We start from the raw sequence: 24,460 nt of genomic DNA, 5'->3' as shown, positions 1-24,460 counted from the left end.
GAGAGCCCCAGCCTGCCCGGGCCATCTGTTGCCGGGCGCCTCCCCCCGCCCCCCCACGCGCTGACCACCTGCTCGGAGGGCTGTAGGGGCTGGAAGGCCTCCCCACCACACACCGCCACTCGCGCTCCCAGCTCGGGCTCCCTCCCCGCGGCTCCCGGCAACCTCGCCTTTGCTAATGGGCCTTAATGCCCCTGCCAGCTGCTTGGCCAAGCCCACAGGATTGGGGGAGAGCGGGGACGCGGCGGTAGCCAGAACCGCGCCCGGGTCCCTGCCCCGCGCCCCCGCCGCAGAACCGAGGCGCTCGCGCACCCGGCCGCGGGGGGCTGCCCGTCCCCCTCCCCCTCCCGGCGGAAAGCGCCTTGTCACGGCTCCTGCCCGCCCCCGCCCGGCTGGGAGAGCCTTGAGGTTAGCGGGAACACTGGGGCATGTGGGGCGGCGGGTGCCTCCAAGGCAACAGTTTCGGGCGCGAAACCCTGGGGACGGGAGGTCAGGGGTCACGGATGGGTTAGGGAGCTCCACGCTGGGACAGACTGGGGGCCGGACTCAGCAGGTCTCATATGCATATTCAGCCCGTGGGCGTGGCGGGGCGGTGGCCGCATTGGGATGGGCGGGGCCATGTCTGCGCGTGGGCGTGGCCCGCGGGCTAGGGGCGGGGCTGTTCTGCATATACAGCAGACGCTGGCCAATGGGCGGGGCCGGGGCGGGGAGCCGCGGCAGGAGGTGGCGCTCCCCCGCCCCCGGAACGGAATCCTCGGGAGAGCGGAGCAGGCTCGTGCGCGTGCATCCCGCACCATCCCCCGGCCCGGGGTCCGGCCCGCATCAGACCGAGCTTCCGCGACCGCCACAGCAGGAGCAGCGTTCGGGCAGCCGGGCCCAGCCGGGGCCGCGGGAGGCGGGGGCGCCCGGGCCCTGGATGTCCCGCAGCGCGGCAGCCAGCGTGAGAAGGGCGGGAGAGGGGGGCTCGGAGTGGGGGGCGGCGCCGCTGCTGATGTGGCGGTTGGTGGGAGGCGGCCGGGACACCCGGATGAAGAGAGGGTGCCAAGGCTTAGGAGGGTGGGCCCGGGTGGGGGTCCAGGCACAGACCCCCACCAAATCAGAGCTTGGGGGACAGTCTCTGGCACGGGCCCTCTCGCAGTGTGGGGTTAAGGGCCCAGGCACAGATTCCCGAAAAGGCCAGGGACAGGGGACTAGGGATTCTAGGTAAAACCCCCTAGGTAAAGATTCTAAGTAAAGACCCCACCGTCTTGGGGATGGGGTCCTCTATCAAACCAGCGCCTTGCGGAGAGGATTCCGGACAATCCCTGGACCTCCCCGCCTGAGGGGGTTCTCTAGGCAGAACAACCCCCTAGGCAAAGGTCTTAGGGATAGGGTCCCCTCACACGGCTTACCCACCAAGCCAAGGCCTGGGGCCGCAGCCATAGTTCTGCTTCTTGGGGAAAACATTCTAAACCTCGCCCCCCCTCCACCCCCCATGCTTGGGCGGTGTCTCGGGCTCAGCCCCCTCTCAAAACAAGGTCCCTCCTGTGCTTGGAACTCCCCCCCCCACCAGCCCCTTATCCTCTCCCTGGATAAGGGAGATTTCAGGCACAGCCTTTCCCCCCAAGGCTTGATCAAGCATCCCAGGGCACAGGTCCCCTGGGCCACCCCCTTTGTCCCTGGGGCTGCCCAGCTGTCCCACAGCGCCCCACCCGTGGACAATGTGCCACCTTCCCGTCCCAGCCCCTGCCCCCCAGGCTCCAGCTGGGCTGAGGGCTGGCTCCCCAGGGACCAGGGTGCAGCCCTGCCTGTCTGCAACGCCTGCGGTGTCGGCGGCTTTGTGTGTGGTACCTGGGGGAGGGGGTGCGTGCACTGGGGAGGTGGCTGGGAGTGTGACCCCACATTTGTGTGTGACTGTGGCTCTGTCTGTAGGCTGTAGCTGGTGACCATGAAGATCTTGTGTTGTGTGTCCGTGTGTGGTTGTGTATGTGTGTAATCCCTGTATTGATGTGACTCTGTGTGTATATGAACCCTGCATTTTTTAGTCTGAGCATGTGCATGGTTGTGAATGTGTCTACAATTGTGTCTTTTGTGCGTCTGGGTAGTCATAACCCAGTATGTGACAGTGTATGTGTTGAGTATGGGGTTGGGCATATGTGGTGACTGTCGCTGAGGATGTGTGTGGAGTTGTGACTGTGTGTGTGAGTGAAGTTGTGTCTGACTCTGCCCTTGTGACTCCCATTGACTTAATATTTGTTGTTCTGTCTAGGACTGGTTTTATATGTGATCACATGTCCACGTAACACACCGTCTGTGCAACTGCCATTGTATATGAAATCACATTGGGTTTCTGTGATGACACTGTGTCTGGATGTGTGTACGACAGTGGTTCTGTGTGTCCAGCTATTTCTGTGGCTGTCTATATCAGTAAGTGTGAGCCTGGGTGACTGTATATTTAGTCACATACGTGTGAGTTTGGATATGTTTGACTTGGTGTCTGAAACCCTGGCTGACTTAAAAAGCTAGATATGTGTATATGCGGCAGTACCAAGTAACTGTGTTTGTGGAGTGTGGGTGTGTATGTGACCATGCCTTCTATATTCTTGTATGTGACTGTCTGTCTGTGACCCTGGGTAACTATATATGCGTGTGTGTGTGCATGCGTAGCTGTGCCACGGCTTTGGTATGTCTGTGTGTGTGTCATGTGCTGGACTACTTGTGTTTGAATCCATGTGATTTGATGATGGGGTGACTGAACCCTGACTGTGTACACGGGATGGCATCTGGTGTGTAGACCTTCCTGTCATGCCATGTCTGGGTCACTGCATTTCTGTGCCTACACCTGACTATGAACTGGTGACATGCGAAACTGAAACTGAGCGTTCCTGGCTATGTGTGAGCTATTTTGCGCATCAGTCCACATGGGGCTGTGATTGTGGCTACATATTTGTCCACGTGTTTGTGTCCTCATGAAGAGAGATTGTGTGGTTCTCTGTGATGCTGTGTGTGGGACAGTGTGTGGCAGTATTGTAGTTGTGAGGTATGTCTGGGTAAGGTGCCCACTGTGGCTGTGTGACGGTGCAGACATGACCATTTCTGAAGACCTGGGACTAAAGCACTAACTGTAGCCTGTGTCCGTGTGGCTGCCCTTGGGAGTGCTGTCGTGTAGCTGGGAGCCACGTCTTGACTGTGTACGCGTGGTTATAATGTGTAGGGCTATGGCCGTGGCTCTCTTCTCTGTGTGACTGTGTATAGGTGACCATCCATATAAGTGTAGTTGTCACAGAAGACTGTGACTAACGTTGTGACCAAATTGCGTAACTGCAACTGGTGTGTTTAAGACTGTGTAACAGTGCATGACTCCAGAGGTGTGCTGGTGTGCCTGAATGGTTGGAGTTGAGTCCACACACAGCGCTGTGTCTGTGGGTGCCTGAGCACAAGTATACAGCTCCAGGTCATCATATGACCCAGGCATGTCAGTCTGTCTGGGCACATCCATGACAAGATGTCCATGCGCAGCTGAGGATGTGTGTGGAAAATGTGTGTGGCTGTGGTTGTGTCTGTGTGTGCCTGGGTGCTGACAGGTAACCTAATGAGTGACCGGTGATGGGTGCATTATGCCTGGGCCTGTGACGTGGATACCTCAGGCACCTGAGGAAACCTCACTGTCATTGGGTATGGTCGTTCACGCAAGGCTCTGACGGATGTGCCTGGGCCCAACTCTTTGCACATGGCTGTGAAAATGTGTGACCAAATGTAAGTAGCTGGTGTGACCAGATACTTGTGATGGTGCTTGGGTGGGTCGTAACTGTGTGTATGTGTGTCTGTCAACGTGAGCATGTGGTCAGCTGTGTGTAGTGACAGCTCTGTGGGCTGTGATTGTTCATGTCCATCTCTGTGGCCTAATGCGTGTAGCCTTGGTTGTGTCTGTGTGTAATTGAACAGGCCAGGGACCGCAGGCCTGAGCTGACGTCTTTGTGGCTGTATGAGGGCAGCCCTGGACGTGTGTCTAGAGGGAAAGGCCACTCCTCCTTCCCTTGAGCACTGGGGGCCTCCTGAGGCCAGGACATCCCCAGCCTCCACCCGTCTCCCCAAAAACACACCTACTCATTCCTGGGCCCTGGGAACCAGGTGGCTGATCTCCCTGGTAACGGCTGCTATGACAACCAGGGCTCTCACCCAGGAGGCTGAGATGGAGGGGTTTGGCTGACGTCCAAAGGGCCTGTGGGGTAGGGGACTGAGCCCTACCCCAAGCAAGTGTCTCACCCTCTCCCTCCCTCCCTTGGGCAGGGTGGACCCAGGAGGCCTGAGCAGCGTCTGCCCCCAGCCCCCTGTGGGGCCCCGGGGCACCCTGAGACCTCCAGGACGGAGCCAGGTGAGTGACCAGCCAGGCTGAGTGGGTGGGTGGGTGGGTCTGCCCAGCATGCCTGGAGGAACTGTCCCCCACCAGCCAGGCTTCTCACACAGCGGACACCCCTAACCACAGGTGCAGAATGACCCCATCGCAGACGGACAGACACTAGACGCTCACACACAGAGTCTAGCAGATGACCCGCTCATTCAGAGCCACACACTTGGTAGTTAACACAGGGACAGGCTCACAGGGAGATGTGTGTAAGTAGATACTCGCTGTCACCAGCACATAGACACACACACGTTCATGAGGATGAGCCACAGGGATGAACAGGCAGATAGTCCCAGATGACCCCGAGACCTGCCCACTCGGAGGACACGGTCCCTCTTCACCAGGTGCAGGTACCCCTGTACACCGCCAGCCTCATGACACACACAACCCCACGCTGTCACAGACTCAGCCCCATGGACATCGCCTGTGAACCCCCGTTCTCCCAGCTACGCTCCTGCATGCTGGCACAGCCTCTCCAATAATACTCAGCACTCTTCCAGACAAAGTCACACCCTCACAAATAGTACTTAGGGACACATTTCTGACGGAGAGCAGCCTCCCGTGGTCACACAGTGTCACAGAGGCTCCCTTCCATGGAGGCGTACCCGCAGAACAACAGTCACGGACCCACCTGCCCTAGGATGTCGGCCACAGGCTCCCACAGACGCCTGGTCTCACCGCCACCGCCTGCACTCTCGGGCAGCTCTCCCGAACCTGTGGCCCCGTATGCAACAGCCATCGAGACAAGCCACGCCCCTACAAAGCCACCCCTTCACAGACCACAGCCATGGACACAGCCCTCGCAGGCAGCAGCTTCGCCCCTAAACCTCAGCACACCCTCGCAGACCCCAGTCACTGACATCCACACGCCCAGAAACCACCGCGGCACTCGGACAGAGGCACCCCTCTCACAACCTTCGGGGACACACAGCCACCACACTCTTGGCCAGAGTTCGCCTCACAGACACACATCCTTTTGTACGCACTTCAGAACTACACACGGTCACAGACAAGAGCCGCCTGCTCGGGCGTGGACGCCCCCGGTCACCATCCCGGAGCACGCTTTTCTGTGCCTGGCCCAGAGCCGTCCCCATCTGCTGTGGGTGCTCCCGTTCTGGGAGTCCCCTCACCATCAAGACTCCTTCCCCTCCTCCTGGGACCGCCAGGGTGGCTTCTCCGCTTATGGTGACCATCCTAGCGGCCGCCCCTAATCACTCCACACACAACCCCCCACCCCCGCAGCCCTGCCTCTGACAGGTGCAGGCACGCACTGCCCCAGGCCACCACCGGGGGCTAGATGCCGTTGTCAGGGACCGTCTGTTTCTCAGAGGCACAGAGAGACTTGACCTCAGCCCCTGGTCCTTCCAAGTCCCCTGACCTGGTGCCTCTAAAACTTCTAACCTCGCGACCCCTGTGCCCTCGAACCCTCTGGCCTTCCAGTACCTTGCTGGATCCTTTGGACCCTCATGCCTCTAGAGTAACATCCCCCACTGCCTCCAAACCCCTAATACCCGGGGCCCTTGGTCCCTATCCCAGCCCTGCACACCCCTTGCCCCCGTGTCTTGTGAAGCCCCATAGCCCCGTGTCTCCTGACCGTAGCTGCCAGTCCCATACCCCTCGAGCCTCACGCCTTCTGACCCGCGCCCCTGCCCTGTGTCCCCAGACGGGGCGGGCACCATGAACAAGCTACGCCAGAGCCTGCGGCGGAGGAAGCCCGCCTACGTGCCGGAGGCCTCGCGGCCGCACCAGTGGCAGGCGGACGAGGACGCGGTGCGCAAGGGCACCTGCAGCTTCCCGGTCCGGGTGAGTGGGCGGGGCCCTGTGCGCCTGCGCCGCCCCCACGGGCTGGAGAGGCTCTTGTGGGTGCGAGGCGGGACTGCCTGGACTCCATCCTGTAAGGAAGGGACTTCATGTTCCCAAAGAACTGGGGAGCCTGCCAGACAGGACCCTATGTTCCAAGTCCATTGAAGTTGGGTTTAGAAACGAGACATTCTTGTACTACGAAAATATTGCCCACGGAATGTCCTGCAGGACGGGCGCCAGTTACCCGTTCTGTAACATTTGCAGAGCCCTCGACTGTTAAGCGCTTTCCGGACTACTACAGCCACGACCCTTTGCGACATTTGCTACACTTTTCTGAGGAAGACGGCAGAGTTCAGGGTGTGGAGTGTGGCACTCAGCAAACTTGGGTTTAGATCCCAGCTCGGCCTCTTCTGGGCTGTGCGCATGGCTGACGTCAGAGCGTCAGGGCAGACCTTAGTGCCAGGAGTTCATTTGGGAGGTGCGGGAAGGGAGGGCCACCAGTAAAGAGTGTTACCAAGCCAGCTGCAGCTGTGGGCCACTGGGCCTAATTCCTGGGGGACCCCTGGGGAACAGCATAGAGCAGCCCACCAGAGCCCTCCTGCCCCCGAGAAGGAGCTGGGCTCCTGGGCGCTTACTCCCATCAGCTGTTGAGTGGGGACACGCCCAGGCTCTTCCTGCTTGCTGGGGTGGGGCCGGCAGAGAGGCCTTACATGGCCCTGAGGTGGGCTGGGGGAGTGTCCTCAGGCACAGAGATGCGGCCACTGGCACACAGGGGGACTGCAGTCACGTGTTAGGGCCGAGGAGGTGAGCAGGGCACAAACCATGGCTACGCACTGTGCCTCAGTCTTGTCTTCAGTATTATTGGGCCAAGAATGGGGTACCCACCATGAAGAGCTGAGGTGCAAGGTACATGGGCTCATACATGACTGTGCTCAGAATGAGCCCTAGGAATTAGGGATCTCTGTGCTTATTTCTTGTCCTCCTGTCCCCTCCCCAGTACCTGGGCCATGTGGAGGTGGAGGAGTCCCGGGGGATGCACGTGTGTGAAGATGCTGTGAAAAAGCTTAAGGCGGTGAGTGAGGGGCCACAGAGGGGCAAACTCAGCCCACAGGGCAGCCCTCACCCCGTCCCCTCTGTCCCCTCCTCCACCCCAGATGGGCCGCAAGTCCGTGAAGTCTGTCCTGTGGGTGTCAGCCGACGGGCTCCGGGTGGTGGATGACAAGACCAAGGTAGGGGGCCCATGGGGGTGGGGCACAGTGGGCCCCTCACCACACCCTGCTCACAACGGGGCCAAGGACAGTTTCCCACCCTCCTTTGGGATGCCCCTCCCCCAGGGACCTTCTGGATTGTGCCATGGGCTTCTGCAACTCCTTCTTGGCCTGAATGAGAATGATTCCTGTGGTTATTTGGGAGCTGGTATGGAGAGTAGGTGAGAGCTTGGACTGTGCAGCAGCCACCTTGACTGCTTACCAGCTGGGTGACTCAGGGAACATGATTCAACACCTCCATGCCTCAGTTGCCTCATCTATACAATGGGGATAAAAATAAATCCTACCTTTAAAATAATGAAATGTACTCAAAGTGTTTGAAACCCTGTCGGGCGCGTTGTAAGTACTCAGACCAACAAGCGTTAGCTGGTAGAATTATGCATTTCTCAGTCTGGCCAGCCTGACTAGGAGTGCCATAGGGCCAGGGTCTGGGTGTCTGTTTGCTCACCATTCAGTCCCCTGTCCCCAGCCCAGGGACTGCCCAAGGAGGCGCACACATGATGAGAGCTGGGTTAATGAACAAACAGGATCCCCTTTGCACAGGCATTCCCTCTGCTGAAATACTGCTCCCTGCTTTTTTGCCTAGTTAACTCCTCCTCTAGGAAGCTTTGGCTGACCCCCACCCCAAGTTGGGTTAAGTATCCCCTCTTTGCTTGCACAGGCCTTTGTGCCTCTCCATCCCCGCCCCGACCCCTCTGTCTTGTGCCTCCCCCTTTACAGCCTGCCTGGGATTCTGGGCTCTCTATGTGTCTGCGGGGTCTGACTCCCCCACTGAAATGGAAGCCCCACGCGGGCAGGGCCCAGGGCTGTCTCAGTGACCACTCCCCACCCCATTCAGGACTGGACATAGAGCAGATGCTAAGGGAATGTTGACTGAGTGCAGGAAAGACCATTCACATTCCTCTCCTGGCCTCCCCGGCACTTCCCTAGGACTTGCTGGTTGACCAGACCATCGAAAAGGTCTCCTTTTGTGCTCCCGACCGCAACCTGGACAAGGCATTCTCCTACATCTGCCGTGATGGGACCACCCGACGCTGGATCTGCCACTGTTTCCTGGCTCTCAAGGACTCTGTGAGTACAGAGCGGCCAACTCCTCCTTCCCATGCCCTGGTACCCCAGCCCCACCTTGGCCAGCTGTATGTCTGTGGCAGGTCACTCACCTATCCAGCTCATTTCCTCATCCAGAAGAGGAAGGTGTAATTCATTTATTAATCTTTGGTCCTCACTTCAAGGATTATTGAGACCTGAGTAGGTTAATACAAAGTGCTTAGGACAGTGCCTGGCCCCTAAGAAGTACTCAGGAAAACATTAGTTATCTTTGCTGTCGTCATCATCATCAGTAGTTCTCATGTTTCTTTAACTTTTTTTCATTGAGGAACATATATATACAGTAAAGTGCAGCTTGTTAGGGCACAGGGCCTTGAATTTTTGCCTGTGTTTGGACCCCACCCAGGTCAAGCTACAGTTAATTCCCACCCCATAGCAGGATCCCCCAGGTCCTTCTTAGAAAACATCTTCCTGGGTGCCCACTGTTCATTCAGCCTCAATTCATTTTATTTTATTTTATTTTTATTTTTTTATTTTTTTTATTTTTTAAAGATTTATTTATTTATTTAAATTCCCCCCCTCCCCTGGTTGTCTGTTCTTGGTGTCTATTTGCTGCGTCTTGTTTCTTTGTCCGCTTCTGTTGTCGTCAGCGGCACGGGAAGTGTGGGCGGTGCCATTCCTGGGCAGGCTGCTCTTTCTTTTCACGCTGGGCGGCTCTCGTTCACAGGCGCACTCCTTGCGCGTGGGGCTCCCCCACGCGGGGGACACCCTTGCGTGGCACGGCACTCCTTGCGCGCATCAGCGCTGCACATGGCCAGCTCCACACGGGTCAAGGAGGCCCGGGGTTTGAACCGCGGACCTCCCATATGGTAGACGGACGCCCTAACCACTGGGCCAAAGTCCGTTTCCCTCAATTCATTTTATTTGTGGTTCTTAATATTTTGGGGAATCAAGGTCCCCTCAGATAATCTAATGAAAGCAACAAATGGACCTTCTTCTCAGAAGAGTCACACTGTGGCAGTTAGGATTTTGAGACTTCTGGCAGAAAACCCCTGGATAACAGTCTTTTCAGTGAGATAGAAGTTTATTTCTCTTTCACATGAGAGAAATCCGTGAAGCAGTGGTGTGGCACCTCTACACTCACCAGGGACCACAGCTCCTTTCGTCTTGTTGCTTCTCTGGAGTTTAGCTTCCATGCTGTGACCCAAGATGGATGTGCACGTGTCAGCTTTCACATCTTCATTCCAGAGAGAATGAAGGCAGGAAGCATGAAGAGGGGCATGCCTCCTCCTTTTGAGAAAACACAGAGCACTTCCACTTACATCCCACTGACCAGAATCTAAGTACATGGACATACCTAGCTGCAAGAGATGCTGGAAAATATAGTCTATATATCTCCAGACCCTGATCTCAGACACCACTCAATTCTCATAAGAAGCCACAATCTCAGCCTTCTGCATCAGCCGGTGTTCTTTGGTTGCCAGCCACAGAAACCACCTGGCTAACTTAAACCCAAAATGAGATTAATGGAATATGAGGAATCTCACAAAATCGAAGGACAGTTGAAAGCATCAAGCATCAGAAAAGGCAAAGAGCAGGGCCTTTTCTTGGGGATCTGCACCAGTGGGCTGTTCCTTCAGGGCAGCATTATGGAGATGAGCCTTCCCTCTCAGTGCTGTGGATTCAAATTCTAATGAGAGGGCATCAATTAGTCTAGCTTGCATTACTGTCCTCCCCTTGGCCAGGGGAGGAGGGAGCAGTATATGATAAGAATGCACACTTCATAAAAATTGTGTATAGTAGTTGCAAAAAGCCATTTAGTCTTCTTTTGACTTGTAAAATTACAGTGTCAAAAAGGAGTCCTCTAAAGGGAAATTGGAGTGGGCAATTCCTCGCTCAAAAGCAGGGGGAAAAGAAAAGGAAAAACAAAATGAAAAGACAAAAAACAAAAAGAAAATAAAGGGGGGAATTGATGGTGGATAAGTAAAACAATACCTGTCTACCTCAGACCGTAACACTCTCCCCTCAAGTATTCCTCATCTTTTTCTAGAAACCTCCACTCCAGATAGTCCCCCAAACCAGGCATTATCCCCCACTTCACTTCCCAACACATAATTTCAGACGTGATGCCAGGAGTGACAAATAAATTTTAAAGTGTCAGTATTGATTAATGTTTGCCAGGGCCTGTTGTTGAGGGATCTGAAACCCATAGCCCATAACAACTGTTGTTTCCTGAGCTTTGCATGGTAGTTGTATCAGTTATCTATTGCCGTGTAACAAATTTCCCAAAATTAAGTGGCTCAAAATTACAATTATTTATTATTTCTCATAGTTTCTATGAATCAGAAATAAGGGAAGGGCTCAGCTAGGTGGTTCCAGTTCCAGGGTCTCTCCTGCTATTGCATTCAGATGGTGTCTAGAGCCATAACAGCAGGAGATAAGCAGGATATCTCTTTCTCTTCATGTAATCTCAGAACCTTTCCTTAGGGTCTTTCCAGCATGGTGGCTTCAGGGTAGCTGGACTTCTTTCTTGATGGCCCAGGGCTCCAAACCCAGTCCTCTGAAAGAGAGTGAAACAGGAGGAAGCTGTACTGTCATTTCAGATTAAGTCTTTAAAAGCATACAGCATACTTCCCTTGTTCTCTAGCTGCAGGGCACTCAGAAGCCCTCCCAGGTTTAGGGGAGACTCCACCTCTTGATGAAGGAGTGGCAGGATTCTGGGAGAACATGCAGGGCCAGAAATTTGTTATGGCCATTTTTGGAAAATATGCTGCCACATGGTTAGGAATGTAGATTTTATTTCATACCACCTGGCTCTGGGACTTTAGGCACAAGTGACTTCTCTCTGGGATTCAGTTTCCTTCTGTGTCAAATGAAGATAATAGAGTGGTTTCTTACAGGGTTGTTGAGGAGTGCATTTGCTGTGATCACACAGAAAGTTCTGTACAGAGTCACAAAATAAATGTTCAATAAATAGGAACAGTTGCTATCATCTGAAAACTGAGGATGAGATTTCAAAGCTAGAAAGGAGCAGGGCCATCTCCTCTGGGTACAGAGTGTGTGTGACCTGGAGTGAATTCCTTCCCACTTCTAGCTTCAGGTTTTAAGTGTTAAGTTGTGGAATTCCCAGGATTCCCCAATTTAGTTTTTTTTCCTTGAGGTGAAATGCACTTAACATAAAATTTAAGGTGTACAATTCAGTGGCATTTAGTATAGTGTTATGAAACCATGAGCTATGTCTTGTTCCAAAACATTTTCATCCCCTTCACCTCTACCTCAGGCCCTGGAAAGCACCCACCTGCTTTCTTCTCTCTATGGATTTACCTATCCTGGATATTTCATAGAAATGGAACCAAACAATATTTGGCCTTTTGTGTCTGGCTTCTTTCACTTCACATAATATTTTCGAGGTTCATCCACATTGTAGCATCTATCAGTACTTCATTTCTTTTTATGGCTGAATAATATTTCATTATATGAACAAAACACTTTTTTTTTTTAAGATTTATTTATTTCTCCCCCCTCCCTCCATTGTCTGCTCTCTGTGTCCATTCCCTGTGCGCTCTCCTGTGTCTGCTTCTATTCTTATTAGGCGGCTCTGTGAACTGATCCTGGGACCCTCTTGAGTGGGAGAGAGGCGATCATTCTCTTGCGCCACCTCAGCTCCCTTATCTGCCATGTTTCCCATTATCTCGCCTCTGTGTCTCCTTTTGTTGCATCATCTTGCAGCACCAGCTCTCCACGTGGGCCAGCACTCCTTCACAGAGTAGCACTTCTGTACAGGGTAGCACTCCGCATGGGCCAACTTGCCACACGGGCCAGCTTGCCTTCATCAGGAGGCCCTGGGTATCGAACCTTGGACCTCTTATATGGTAGGCATGAGCCCAATTGCTTGAGGCACATCTGCTTCCCTGGACAAACACATTTTGTTCGTTCTTCTGTTGACAGACATTTGCATTGTTTCCACCTTTTTACTATTATGAACTGTGCTGCTGCTTTGAATGTACCAGTATTTGTTTGAAAATCTGTTTTCCGTTCTTTTGGGTATAACCCTAGAAGTGGAATTGCTGGGTTATATGGTAATTCTGTTTAACTTCTTGAGGGACCACCAAACTGTTGTCTGAAGCAGCTACACCATTTTACATTCCCACTAGCAATGTGCAAGGGTTCCACTTTTTCCACATCTTCACCAACCCTGTGATTTTCCATAGCCATCCTAGTGGGTTTAAAGTGGTAACTCATTATGGCTTTGATTTGCCTCTCCCTAATGACTAATGATTTTGTGCATTTTTTCCTGTGCTTTTTGATCATTTTTTAATTGGGTTGTCTTTTTGTTAAGTATTCTTTATATATTCTAGATACTAGACTTTGATCAGATATATGATTTGCAAATATTTTTCCCATTCTGTGGATTGTCTTTTCGCTTTCTTTATATTATCCTTTGATATACAAAAGTTTTAAAATTCCATGAAATCCAATTTATTTATTTTTATTTCTTATTGTTTTGTATCATATTTAACCATTCACTGCCAAATCCAAGGTTGTGAAGATTACTCCTGTGTTTTCTTCTGAGAGTTTTATAGTTTTAAATCCCACATTTTGGTCCTTGATCTATTTGGAGTAATTTTTGTATATGGTATAAGGTAAAGGTCCAACTTCATTTTTTTGCATATGGATTTCCAGTTGTCCCAGTACTATTTGAATAGGGATAATTTTACTCTTTCCTTTCTAATTTGGATGCCTATGTCTTTTTCTTGTTGAATTTCTCTGGCTAAAGCATCTAGTACAAAAGTATGGAAGTGGTAACAGTAGATATCCTTGTCTTGTTCCTGATCTTAGAGGAAGGCTTTCAGTTTTTCACCATTGAGTCTGATGTCAGCTGTGGGTTTCATGTTGGGGAAAGTTCCTTCCACTCTTAAGTTTATGGAGTGTTTTTATTATGAAAAGGTGTCAGATTTTTCCAAATGCTATTTCCACAATTGTCATGATCATGAAGTCTTTTTTTCTCCACATTCTATTAGTGTGGGTATATTATATTGATTGATTTTCAAATGTTGAACCAGCCTTGCATTCCTAGAATAAATCCCACTTGGTCCTGGTGTATAATCCCCTTTAACATGCTGCTGGATTCAGTTTGCTAGTATTTTACTAAGGATTTTCATCCGCAGGTTTAACTTTAAGAGGTAGTTGAGCTTCTTAGTTATGAAACATAAGTCAGACAGGTCTTATTTGAATCCCAACTCTGCCACTCACTTGTGATGCTGGGTGCGTTTACTTCCCATCTGAGCCTCAGTTTCTTCATCTGTGAAAAGGTTCCATAAGAGAACGCACTTCATGGCACTGTTGTGAAGATTCCATGGGAGGATGCAAGTCAGGGCTCAGCCCAGGGCTGAATAGATTTATGTTGACATTTCTGCGGTGTTATCCTGTGCTTGCATATTATTAGTTCACCCATTTTCTCATAACAATCCTGTGAGGTTAAGATCCTCATTTTACAGATGGGAAGACTAAGCACAGAGAGGCGAAATGATTTTCCTGAGGACCCACAGCTGGAAAGTGGGTAGCCCCATCAAACTCAGGCTGTATGGACTTGGAGTCTCTCAATTCGGCACCCAAGAAGCAAGGGCTGTTTTTCCCCCCCGCAACATTTTGTTATAAAAGGTTTTCAAGCATGTAGCAAAATTTAAAGACTTGTACTGTAATCACACTAATCACCTGGACACATTGCCACCCCTGCCATCGCCCAGATCCTGCCCATTACAGTTTTTGCTCACTTTATCATTTTTTGCATTTCAAAGTCACAGAGGTCAGAAGAGTTTCCCCTAAACTCTTCAGCATGCAAATCATTAAGTAGAATTAATTTTTGTTTCTTGGCCTTTTTCTGTGGAACTGGAAATACATGGTGTGCCCAAATGTTAAGTGTTCAGTTGCTGAGTTTTTAAATTTTTTTAGAGCAGTCGTAGATTTAGCAAAATCAGGCAGCAAGTACAGAGTTCTCATATACCGCGCCCTCCACACGCAGTTCCTTTGTGAGGTTTGACAACACCGTGCACCTCTGTAACCCAGACCTGCCCCCCAGAACTCGACAGCCCCCAGCCCATGCCCTCAGGCCTCCTCCCAGCCCCCCACCTCCACTCCCTAACCAACAACAGTTCCGATTTTTCCGCGCTGGCTGGCTTTCGCCTGGTCTATGACCTCCCTGGAGGCCCAGTCTGCGCTCTTCCGCGCCGGGCTCTTGCCCTCCGGGCCACCAGTCGTCAGCCCCTTCCTCCGGGGGTCAGCGAGCTCCCCGAGGACCCCCGCGCGGGGCCTGACGCCCGCCCCGGCCCTCCCCGCAGGGCGAGCGCCTGAGCCACGCCGTGGGCTGCGCCTTCGCCGCGTGCCTGGAGCGGAAGCAGCGGCGGGAGAAGGAGTGCGGCGTCACGGCGGCCTTCGACGCCAGCCGCACCAGCTTCGCGCGCGAGGGCTCCTTCCGCCTGTCCGGGGGCGGGCGGCCCGCCGAGCGCGAGGCCGCCGACAAGAAGAAAGGTGGGTGCTGCGCGGGCGGGCGGCGGCGGGGCGCGCTCGGGCTCGGGGGGCCTGTGCCGCAGACCCCACGGCCGCCCGCGCGCCGCGCTTTGTTATCGGCCAAGCCGGCCGGTCCCCAGGGTTGTTCAAACTGTCCAGCCCCCTTAGTGGATCCTGAAGTCAGGGTGCTGGGTCCTGCCTGGCGTTTTCAAGAGTGAAATAGAAAACAAAAAAACATATCAGAGTACATCAAACGTAGGAAGAATAAATGTGGTTTAAAGAACTTTTATATATATATTTGTGCTTGTCTGTGGGTGCGTGTGAAGTGGGTAACTGTAAAAGGTATGTCGTACTTTGGGTTGCCCTCAAAAAAGTTTGAAAAACGCCTGGTAGACTCTTAACATTCTAAATGGTAAATACTTTGTAAATTCTACAACAGTGTTGTTTTTTTGTTTGTGTTTTTTATTTTTTTAAGGGGGTACAGGGATTGAACGTGGGACCTCATACATGGGAAGCAGGTGCTACCCCCACTTCTCTGTTTCTAACATAAATGTATATATGCACTAATCATAAGGTGAATTATTTACTTATTTTTACTGTGGTTTTTAGTTTTTAAAAGTTTGGAAAACACTTTTTTAGAATTTACATGAATTTATCACTGGGACCTGGTCCAGATTAAAGGAGAATAAAGGAGGCCTGACAAGTACTAATAAATACAGTTTGCAGTCCTGAATAGGTTCCTGAAGTGTTTTTGTTTGGGAGGGGGGTTTCCTTAAAAAAAGAACATCCATGAAGGGCATGATTGGGGGAAATTGGAATATGGACACTGAGGCCAGTGTCTACGTTTCCATGTTAAATTTCCTGAATGAGAAAGAGATCTGCAGTTCTGCAGGAGAATGCCCTTGTTCTTAGGCGGTATATGCTGAAGGTTGCACTGTACAAAGCACTTTGTTTGCACAACAAATGAAGAGTTTACAAAGTGATGCATTTTGCTGCTTAGTCTTGGATTCACAGTCTCAAGGCACTGTGCTATGACAAAGAATCTTTCCAATTTTTTGTAGGAGTTTACAGAGCAGGGCACTTGGCACAAAGTTGTTTACTAAGCTTTTGTCAGATTACAAAGCATTTAACATTCACTGCCTCCACTGAGCCTGTCAGGAGGCCTGGCGAGGTAGCACAGGGAGGCTTATGCCAGGTTTTTAGTCAGGGAAACTGGGGCCCAGAAAGGAGAGGGGACTTCCTGAGGTCAGGCACTGAGGTGGGGACAGAGGTGGTTTCCTGGTTCCACCCTTTCCTGTGCTGTTTTCACTGTACCAGGCCAGACCTGGGCAAGGGCCTTGGCCGCCTCTGCCTGGGAGAAGGGAGAAGTGGTGGGCGGCACCCCTGTCCTCCGAGCCTAAGTTCATCCCATCGGCCTTTATGAAGCCCTGATTGGCAAGGGTTGGGGGGACCTTGCTCACAAGGAGCCCAGGCCTTGGGGGCTGGAACCATCTGGAAAACTTCCTAGAAAATGAAGTATGCGAAGCTAGGTCAAGAACAAGGGAGGAGGTACTTGAGGTGGGCAGGATGGTGTGGGGTAGGGAGCCTCAGAGAGGAGCAGAGAGAGTGAAAGAAAACAGCATGACGGAGAGACCAGGACAGAGGGAGAGCCAGCCTAGGCGCGTTGTTTGGAGCGTGGGCTCCAGAGTTAGCCTGCCTCTTCCTAGCATTGTGACTTGGGCGAATCACTTAACATCACTGGCCCTTGGTTTCCCTATTTTTAAGATGGGGATAATGATGGAACCACCTTATTGGGTGGTTGTGAGGATTGAGTTTGAAGCACTTGGAATAATGCTTGGTATGTTCACACACCAAATAAGTGTTAGCCAAGTCAGAGAGTCTCAGAAGGAGAGATGGAAGGAGTGGCAAAGAAAAGACCACTCAAGGGCCGAAAGCTAGAGAGAGAGAAAGAGGGTCACAGTCCCCAGGGGCCTCCTGGCCTTGGCTTGCTTGGGATGGAAGGAGTTTCAAGGTGCTGCCTAGCCTGTCCTGAGGGCAGGACACGCCTTGGGGAATGATTGAGGGGGCCAGGTGGGAGAGGCCTCGAGTGCCAAGGTGAGGTGTCTAACCACCTGTTTCCCCCATGTCTCCAGCAGAGGCAGCTGCTGCCCCCGCTGCAGCCCCAGGCCCTGCCCAGCCTGGACATGTGTCCCCGACACCGGCCACCACATCCCCTGGAGAGAAAGGCGAGGCAGGTACCCCAGTGGCTGCGGGCACCACTGCTGCTGCCATTCCTCGGCGCCATGCCCCTCTGGAGCAGCTGGTTCGCCAGGGCTCTTTCCGTGGATTCCCAGCGCTCAGCCAGAAGAACTCGCCTTTCAAACGGCAGCTGAGCCTGCGGCTCAATGAGCTGCCTTCCACGCTGCAGCGCCGCACTGACTTCCAAGTGAAGGGCACAGGTGAGGCCTGGGCTTAATGGGAAGGAGCATTAGGAGCAGTTAACACTTGCTGCTGTGGGCATGGGATAAAGGAGAGGTGGTACACACTGTGATTGATGAGCATTTGTCTGCCTTGGACAAAGAAGAGAGAAATGGAGCACATTATGATCAATTAGTAATGTCTGCCATGGGCAGGGGAAAGGACAGTGGTGACATAAATTATGATTGATTAGCAGTGTCTGCTACAGGCAAGGAAGGCTTCCATGGGCAAAGGAAAGAAGAGAAGCAGCACAGATGCCATGTTTTTGCTCAGGAGGAGACTGAGACTCAATGAGTTGTGTCACCTGCTAGCATTTGGCCAGTAGAGCCATGAGCTCTGGCCAGGTGAGGGGTGAGGTAAGCCAAGAGCACAATGGGAAAAAGCATCATGCTTGATTAGCATTGTCTACCATGGGCAAGGGAAAGGAGAGAAGTGGCATGTATCATGATCTAAAAGCAATGTCTGCCATGGGAAAGGGAGGGCAGAAGGGTGAAACAGTGCCACATTTTTGGCCAAATGAGACAGGCAGGAGGATCAGCCAATAAAGTTAGGTGGTGGCCAGCTCTCCTTTCCATTTGCCAAATCTGAGACACTCGCTCCTTATGGCCCTGAGGATTGGTGTGGGAGGTTGTGGATCTGTATCCAGAGGTTGCACTGCCCCAAAAGGTAACTTAAGCAGACACCAACAATTGTTAAGAGTGCCACTCACTGACTCCATGTCCTGCAACATCCCCTGCCTGTCACACCTCCTCAGATTTGCATCAGACTCACTTTACTCTCCTGTGCAGTTTGACGCTAAGCACATGTCTGGGGCTCTTAGGACACACGCTCCCTGAGAGGTGGTAGCTCCCAGGTTTTATTTGGAAGTGTCACACTCTTGCAGCCTGCTGCATGCTTGCTCTGATGTGACTTGCCAAACAGAAGTTCCACAGACTCACACAGATGTCCCACTCTCACACAGGTGTCACACACTCATAAGTAACACGTCCAGGGTCATGCACAGACATTCAGAAATCACACACACTTGGAAGTCATAGACTCACAGAAAGTACACTCAGTTTCACACTCAAATATCACACACACTTAGAAGTCACATACCCAGGGTCACATACACTTAGAAATCACAGACACTTCAGAAGTACATACCCAGGTGCCTCACTCAGAAATCACACAGTCAGGTTTATACACACTCACAAATCACACACCTGGATGTTAAACACACACATGTACCACACAGGTCATATGTCAGGATGGATACACCTCGATTCCAGCCACACTCAGATGCTACACCCTAAGAAGCCACATGCCCACTTGGTTGTGACATGCACAGTCATCCTAGACAGTGACCTGGAAACTACACACTTAACCTCCAACGTGGGCACCCCCTTGTCACACCTGCTGACTCCTACAGGGCAGTTTCGTCCAACGAGCATCACGTGCCCCCTTGGATGGCTACTTGCTGAAATGACATACTTGGTGGCCATCTGTTGTTTATTTGGATGATGTTTCTGCTCATTCCATCACTTCATGAGGCCACCATACCTGCTCAGTGTCACCTGTCTCAATGGCATAGGTGCATCTCTGCCCTCATGATATGTGTTACCAGCTGAGCCATGTTGACCTGCCCAAAGCAAAACTAATAATCCTCAGCCAGCGATCAGCAGTGTGGCCAGCATCCATTCTGACTGGTTGATTCGACATATTTTCAAATTAATATATATTAAACATTTTAAACATTTCTTCTGGTTTGTGGCCACCCATGGATCCTGAGGTCCTTGGTTTGGGGTCCCACTTCCCCTGTCACTATCACCCATCAAATGCCACACACTCATTTGGCTGTGGTTCCATTCAGATGTCACATACACATAGGCACAGAGTTATCATTTTTGTGGCCATGGCCACTAAGTTTACTGCAGAGTGGCTTCGCTGACCCTCACACTTGTGAGGGAAAGGACCCCAGGCTGCGAGAGAGGGCACCTGTGGGCAGGGAGGAGGCAGTGCTGCTCACTGACGCTCGCTGCTCCCTGACTTCCAGTGCCCGAGATGGAGCCTCCCAGTGCCAGCGACAGTGACAGCATCAATGCTTTGTGCACACAGATCAGCTCGTCTTTTGCCAGTGCTGGGGCACCAGCAGCAGGGCCACCGCAGGCCACCACAGGTAAACCCAGCCTTTCTGCTGGGGCAGCCACCCTGCACAAACCTGCCTCTCCAGCATTCCCCTTCTCCCCAAGGCTACCTCCAGGCTCCAAGAATCTTGGAATCCCACTGGCTTAGAACCACAAGATCATCTTAGAACCATGAGATCATCATAGACCTATGGATTATCTTAAATCCGTGGCATGACCTTAGAACCATGGGGTCATCTTAGAGCCAAGGGATCACCTTAGAACCAAGGGGTCATCTCCAAACTACAGGATCATCCCAGAACCATGCAGTCAGTTAAGAACCTTCCTGTCTTAAAACCATAAAGTTTAGGAACCTACGGCTCTAGAACCCCTGGACTTTAGAACCTAACAGATTTAGACCCACCCATGCAGTTTTAGACTAACCCAGCTTCAGACAAGTGCTCTCGAGAAACATGGTACCATGAAGTTGCCTTAGAACTGCGGGCTCATCCCAGAACCACGAGAGCACCTTGGAATCTCAAACAAAGTATATTTAGAACTCTAGAATCTTAAAAAAAAAAAGCCATCGAGCCTTACTCACTACTGTAGAGAAAGACCCAAAAGCCTCCAAAAACCATACATTCTCAAGATCTTAGAACCCTGAGCCATATTCAGAATATTTAAAAGCAGGTTTGGTGCTAACTCATCAGAATGGAAGCTGGACTGGGTGAATGTCCTTCCTGCTTGGACTTCTCAAGCTCAGGGCCTCAGAATCTCAGAGCTGTACGTCCTTAGCACCACAGAACCATCGTGTGGGTCCAGCGTGGTTATGTCACTGGCCCAAAGTCAGTAAAGCTAATAAGTGGCAAATCTGGGATTAAAGGCAGGCAGTCTGGCTCCAGAGTCTGTGCCCTGAGCCCCTATGTCATCCAGTTCCCAGCCTGGGGTTCTTTTCCATTTTAGCCCATGCCCCTCACTTGCCCCTCTCCCCTCTCCAGGGACTTCTGCCTGGGGCGAGCCTTCTGTGCCGCCTGCAGCTGCCTTCCAGCCCGGGCATAAGCGGACGCCTTCGGAGGCTGAGCGGTGGCTAGAGGAAGTGTCCCAGGTGGCCAAAGCCCAGCAGCAGCAGCAGCAGCAGCAGCAGCAGCAAGGGGCCCCCCTGCCCCCTGTGCCAACCATACCCCCCACTCTGCAGCCCTTCCCCGCCCCTGTGGGGCCCTTCGAGTCCACACCTGCCCAGGTGGCCATGTTTCTGCCCCCCGCACACATGCAGCCCCCTTTTGTGCCCGCCTACCCAGGCCTGGGCTACCCGCCCATGCCTCGGGTGCCCGTGGTGGGCATCACCCCCTCACAGATGGTGGCCAACGCCTTCTGCTCAGCCGCCCAGCTCCAGCCCCAGCCTGCCACCCTGCTCGGGAAAGCTGGAGCCTTCCCGTCCCCGGCGGCACCTGGTGCCCCTGGGGGTCAGGCTCGCCCACGCCCCAGTGGGGCCCCCTGGCCCCCTGAGCCAGCACCTGCTGCAGCCCCTGAGCTGGACCCCTTTGAGGCCCAGTGGGCGGCATTAGAAGGCAAACCTGCTGTCGAGAAGCCTTCGAACCCCTTCTCTGGTGACCTGCAGAAGACTTTTGAGATTGAACTGTAGCCTGAGCTGCCCCTGCCCACTCCATCATCTCTGGGCGCCCCATACCTGGGAGTGGAGGCACAACCCCTGCCCTGGTCCTGCTCCCTGGCCCCCAACATCCCCTCAAACCTCTTCCTTCTACCACCCCTGACAACCACTATGGAATCAACATCGTGATGCCCTGATCGTGACAGGATGGAATTCAGAGACAGACCCAGCCTGGCCCCTTTCATCGCCAGACTTAGCCTGGCAGTGCCCTCTCCCCACACCCAAGACACAGGGATGTCCTCAGTCCCACTGAGTGCCCTCGGTTAAAGCTACGTTTCCCAGTTTCTGTTACTGAACTTCCACCTTCCAGTGTTGAGCAGGATGGAAGAGGGATGCCACTTTGGGGCTCTTCTGGGCCCCCTCAGTGCCCGCCCCAAGTCTGGTCTCCTCTCTGCCCCACACAGCACAAGCCAAGGGCATCCCTCTGCCCATCTGCTGCTTTCACTGCCAATGCTGTGCTCACCCTCATCACCCTCTGCCCACCCCAGGGCCCACATCTTCCTTGGGCCAAGGTCTCATGGGGGGCAGGGGCCAAGTTGGGGGCCCAGGAGGAGGGGTGGGGGAAGGAGAAGAAGATGCTCAGTTACCTCACGACTGTGCCCGCTGGGGAGGGGTCCGGGATGAGGAGGGAGGGGTGCCTGGCGGGTACTTTTCTATCTTTTATTTCCAGATTTTTTTTGTATCTAAACTTGCAGATTTGTATTATACAAGGACAACCAATAAAGGAGAAATATAATGGTGACCCTTGGGAAAAGCAGGGTGTGATTCCGGGGGGCTGGTGTGGACCCAGAGCCTTTCCTCCTGAGTCATCTACTCAAACCGGAGGAAGGGAAAAGGGGCTCTCTGCCCGCCCTGCGAATGGTAACAGTGACAATGCCAAGTCAGCGCTTGAGCAGTGGGTACTCAAGGGTGCCCGAGGTGAATCACCCTGTTTCAGTTCCTTACAGATTCTGAACCAAGGAATGAAAACAAATTATAAGCTGCTGCTAATTATTTCAATATTAAAATTTTAAGTAATCAGGTTTGGAATAGTCTGTTTTTGTACTACCAGATTCTTTTTTCATCAGCTGTATTTTCCATGACGCAGTGTCACCTGACATAACAGCGTGTTATTTAAGTCCCTCTGTTGTTTCTTGGGTGTCTTTAATGGAGTCTATAAAATTATATTTTAAAACTTTATCAAATATAAATTACATAAATATATTTTTATCACTCTTTAAAATGAGGTGATTCATTTTGTGACACCCAATATTATGTCCCCATCTGATGGATGGAGTAGTTGAGTCGCTCTAAGTGACACACCTGGTTATGGGGAAGCTGGGATTCATCACACCCAGCTTCTGCCATCCCCCCAACCCCCCAACCCCCTTAAACCACCAGGTTGTGAGGGAACAAGCCTGCGGTCTGCCCTGAAGAGTTTTTGTGACAGTCCACTAACCCACTAGTGGCAGTGTAGGGCTCCGGCTCACGATGGAAGGCTCTGCCAGGGCACCGGGGGATCCCCAGAGAGTGAGGAAAGGCCCCTCTTGGATATGAGCCCCAGGTTTTCCTCTCTCAGCCTTTGCAAATGTCATTCCCTCTGTCTAGAGGACCCTTTCCTGACACTGCCTTCGGGTGTCAGTTCCAATACCTCCTCTCCTTAGAAGATAACCGTCTTCCAAGGCGCAGGTAGCCCTATCCTAGACGTCTTAGTTTAGGCTTCTCTTCTGCCCCTCAGGCTGAGTCAGCAGACCCTTTCCTCCACCAGCCTACGTGTCCCTGTGCCCCCCATCCCAGGCCTAACCCTTCAGCCTGTGTCCTCCGTTGTGGACCTGAACGTTCAGGTGGCAGATCTCCCTGTCCCACTAGGCTGTGAGGGAGGGCTGAGCCTGGGGCTCCCTGAAGTGAGCCTTGGTCGCTTCAGTGTCCCATTTCACGGCCAGGCCCAGTGGAGGTGAGCTCAGCTGTTCACCTCTGCAAACCACTGGGGAGTGGGTGGGGCAGAAATGGCCCAGGACTGGGACAGAGATGACCAGAGTTATCGGACAGATGGGGAAACTGAGGCCACAGCAAATCAGGGACGGAGTAGAGATGACCCTTGCCCCAGACTTATTTTTGCACAAAACCACTCTTCCCTGGGACTACGGCAGTCTTTCCCAAAGCTCCCCCCACAACAGTCCCCTTAGATGTAGATGGGAAGGGGGTCCTCCTGAGGAGGCGGGGTGGAGGCCCCCTCCTCAAGGTGCTTCTTTCTCCAAGGGGCCTTAAAGCTGCGGTTACCCGCTGGCCCCCCACTTGCCTCGGGCTTCGGACCCTTCCAGAAGAGCTCCCGGGAAGGTGGAGTTAGTGGCCGGCCCTCCCCGTGACCTCGTGGCCTCACAACGCCACGCGGCGCTCCCCCACCCCGGCCCAGGTCGGTCTGGGGACTTCCGGTGCTGGCCCACCGCCACCCCAGCGCACCCCTGGCGGCGCTCGCCCTTTCCTCTCGGCACTGCCAAGCTCCGTCCGGTCGGAAAAGGGCCCAGGCAGGACCGGGGACAGCCCTGGCCCCCCACCCCGCCGCGGCGGGACCGCCCTACGCAGCGCCCCGCGCCACCCCTCTGGCCGCGGCCTCTTTGGAACGTTCCACAGGAGACACCCCCGCAAGCAGCGCCGCCCGGACCCCGCACCTGCACCCGCAGCCTCTCGAGGCCGGAGGCCGGCTGGAGCCCCCCGCGCGTGCGGTGGAGCAGCACCCCCTAGTGGCCGCTTCTCCGCGAGGGCGGCCGGCAGGGCCGAGCGTGGCTGCCGCCCAGAGGCCCGCCACCCCGGTGCTGAGGCAGAAAACGGTAAGAGAGGGAAGAACACGTGTCGCCGCCACCCAGAGGGCTGGCCTTCAGGCTCTGGCTTAGTCCCTCCCTCCTCCAGGACATCCTCCCTGCCCCCCCCAGGCCGGATCAGACGCCACCTCTGGTCTCCCGCCAGCCTCTGCTCTTACCCTATTCCGGCCTTGACCTCTACCTCTACTTCCCCCACCCCAGCCCCCACCCCTCAGCTTGAGCCTGCGCCACCCCAGCCCTGACCCCTCTCGGGCTGTCACTGCCTATAAGGGGTCTGCCTATCCCACCCCACCTTGGTTCCCCGGCATTGCCCCGACAGGACTGGGCAGCGAGTGAGGCCCAGGTGACCTGCAGCGCCGGTCCTGGGGAGGACTCATTTTACTTCCTCAACATATATATAGACTATTTTGTTTTGCTTTTTTTAT

The 24,460-nt window shown here is 53.3% G+C and overlaps 1 protein-coding gene and 1 long non-coding RNA gene across 3 annotated transcripts; one reads left to right on the top strand and one right to left on the bottom strand.

The window, feature by feature from the left end:
• Positions 1 to 13: 13 nt before the first annotated feature.
• Positions 14 to 22,257, top strand: NUMBL (NUMB like endocytic adaptor protein). Of its 2 annotated transcripts, none has more exons than XM_004458997.5 (10): positions 14 to 937; positions 4,267 to 4,351; positions 6,045 to 6,184; positions 7,182 to 7,256; positions 7,339 to 7,413; positions 8,383 to 8,523; positions 14,838 to 15,027; positions 17,142 to 17,444; positions 19,499 to 19,621; positions 20,567 to 22,257. In XM_004458997.5, the coding sequence occupies exons 1-10, from the start codon at positions 176 to 178 to the stop codon at positions 21,208 to 21,210; spliced, it is 2,538 nt and encodes an 845-aa protein (XP_004459054.2). In that variant the 5' UTR covers positions 14 to 175; the 3' UTR covers positions 21,211 to 22,257. The 2 variants fall into 2 exon arrangements, with proteins under 2 accessions (XP_004459054.2, XP_004459053.2); XM_004458996.5 differs by having other exon boundaries at positions 17,139 to 17,444.
• On the bottom strand, positions 10,791 to 24,030 carry LOC131274350 (uncharacterized). Its single transcript, XR_009181586.1, has 2 exons — positions 23,886 to 24,030; positions 10,791 to 11,059 (listed from the first exon to the last, which is right to left on the bottom strand). It is a non-coding gene; the product is annotated as an uncharacterized lncRNA (long non-coding RNA).
• Positions 24,031 to 24,460: the final 430 nt, after the last annotated feature.

This window comes from Dasypus novemcinctus, chromosome 18 (genome assembly GCF_030445035.2).
Source record: "Dasypus novemcinctus isolate mDasNov1 chromosome 18, mDasNov1.1.hap2, whole genome shotgun sequence".
Classification (NCBI taxonomy): Eukaryota; Metazoa; Chordata; class Mammalia; order Cingulata; family Dasypodidae; genus Dasypus; species Dasypus novemcinctus.
This window is presented reverse-complemented; position numbering and strand designations above follow the sequence as displayed.

What these genes read in the sequence shown, in the direction of transcription:
- NUMBL (XM_004458996.5), top strand. Translation starts at nt 176, where the DNA reads ATGGGCCTTAATGCCCCTGCCAGCTGCTTGGCCAAGCCCACAGGATTG. An exon ending in TGGTGGATGACAAGACCAAG is followed by an intron (nt 7,414 to 8,382) that starts GTAGGGGGCCCA and finishes GCACTTCCCTAG; the next exon opens with GACTTGCTGGTTGACCAGAC. An exon ending in TCCTGGCTCTCAAGGACTCT is followed by an intron (nt 8,524 to 14,837) that starts GTGAGTACAGAG and finishes CCCTCCCCGCAG; the next exon opens with GGCGAGCGCCTGAGCCACGC.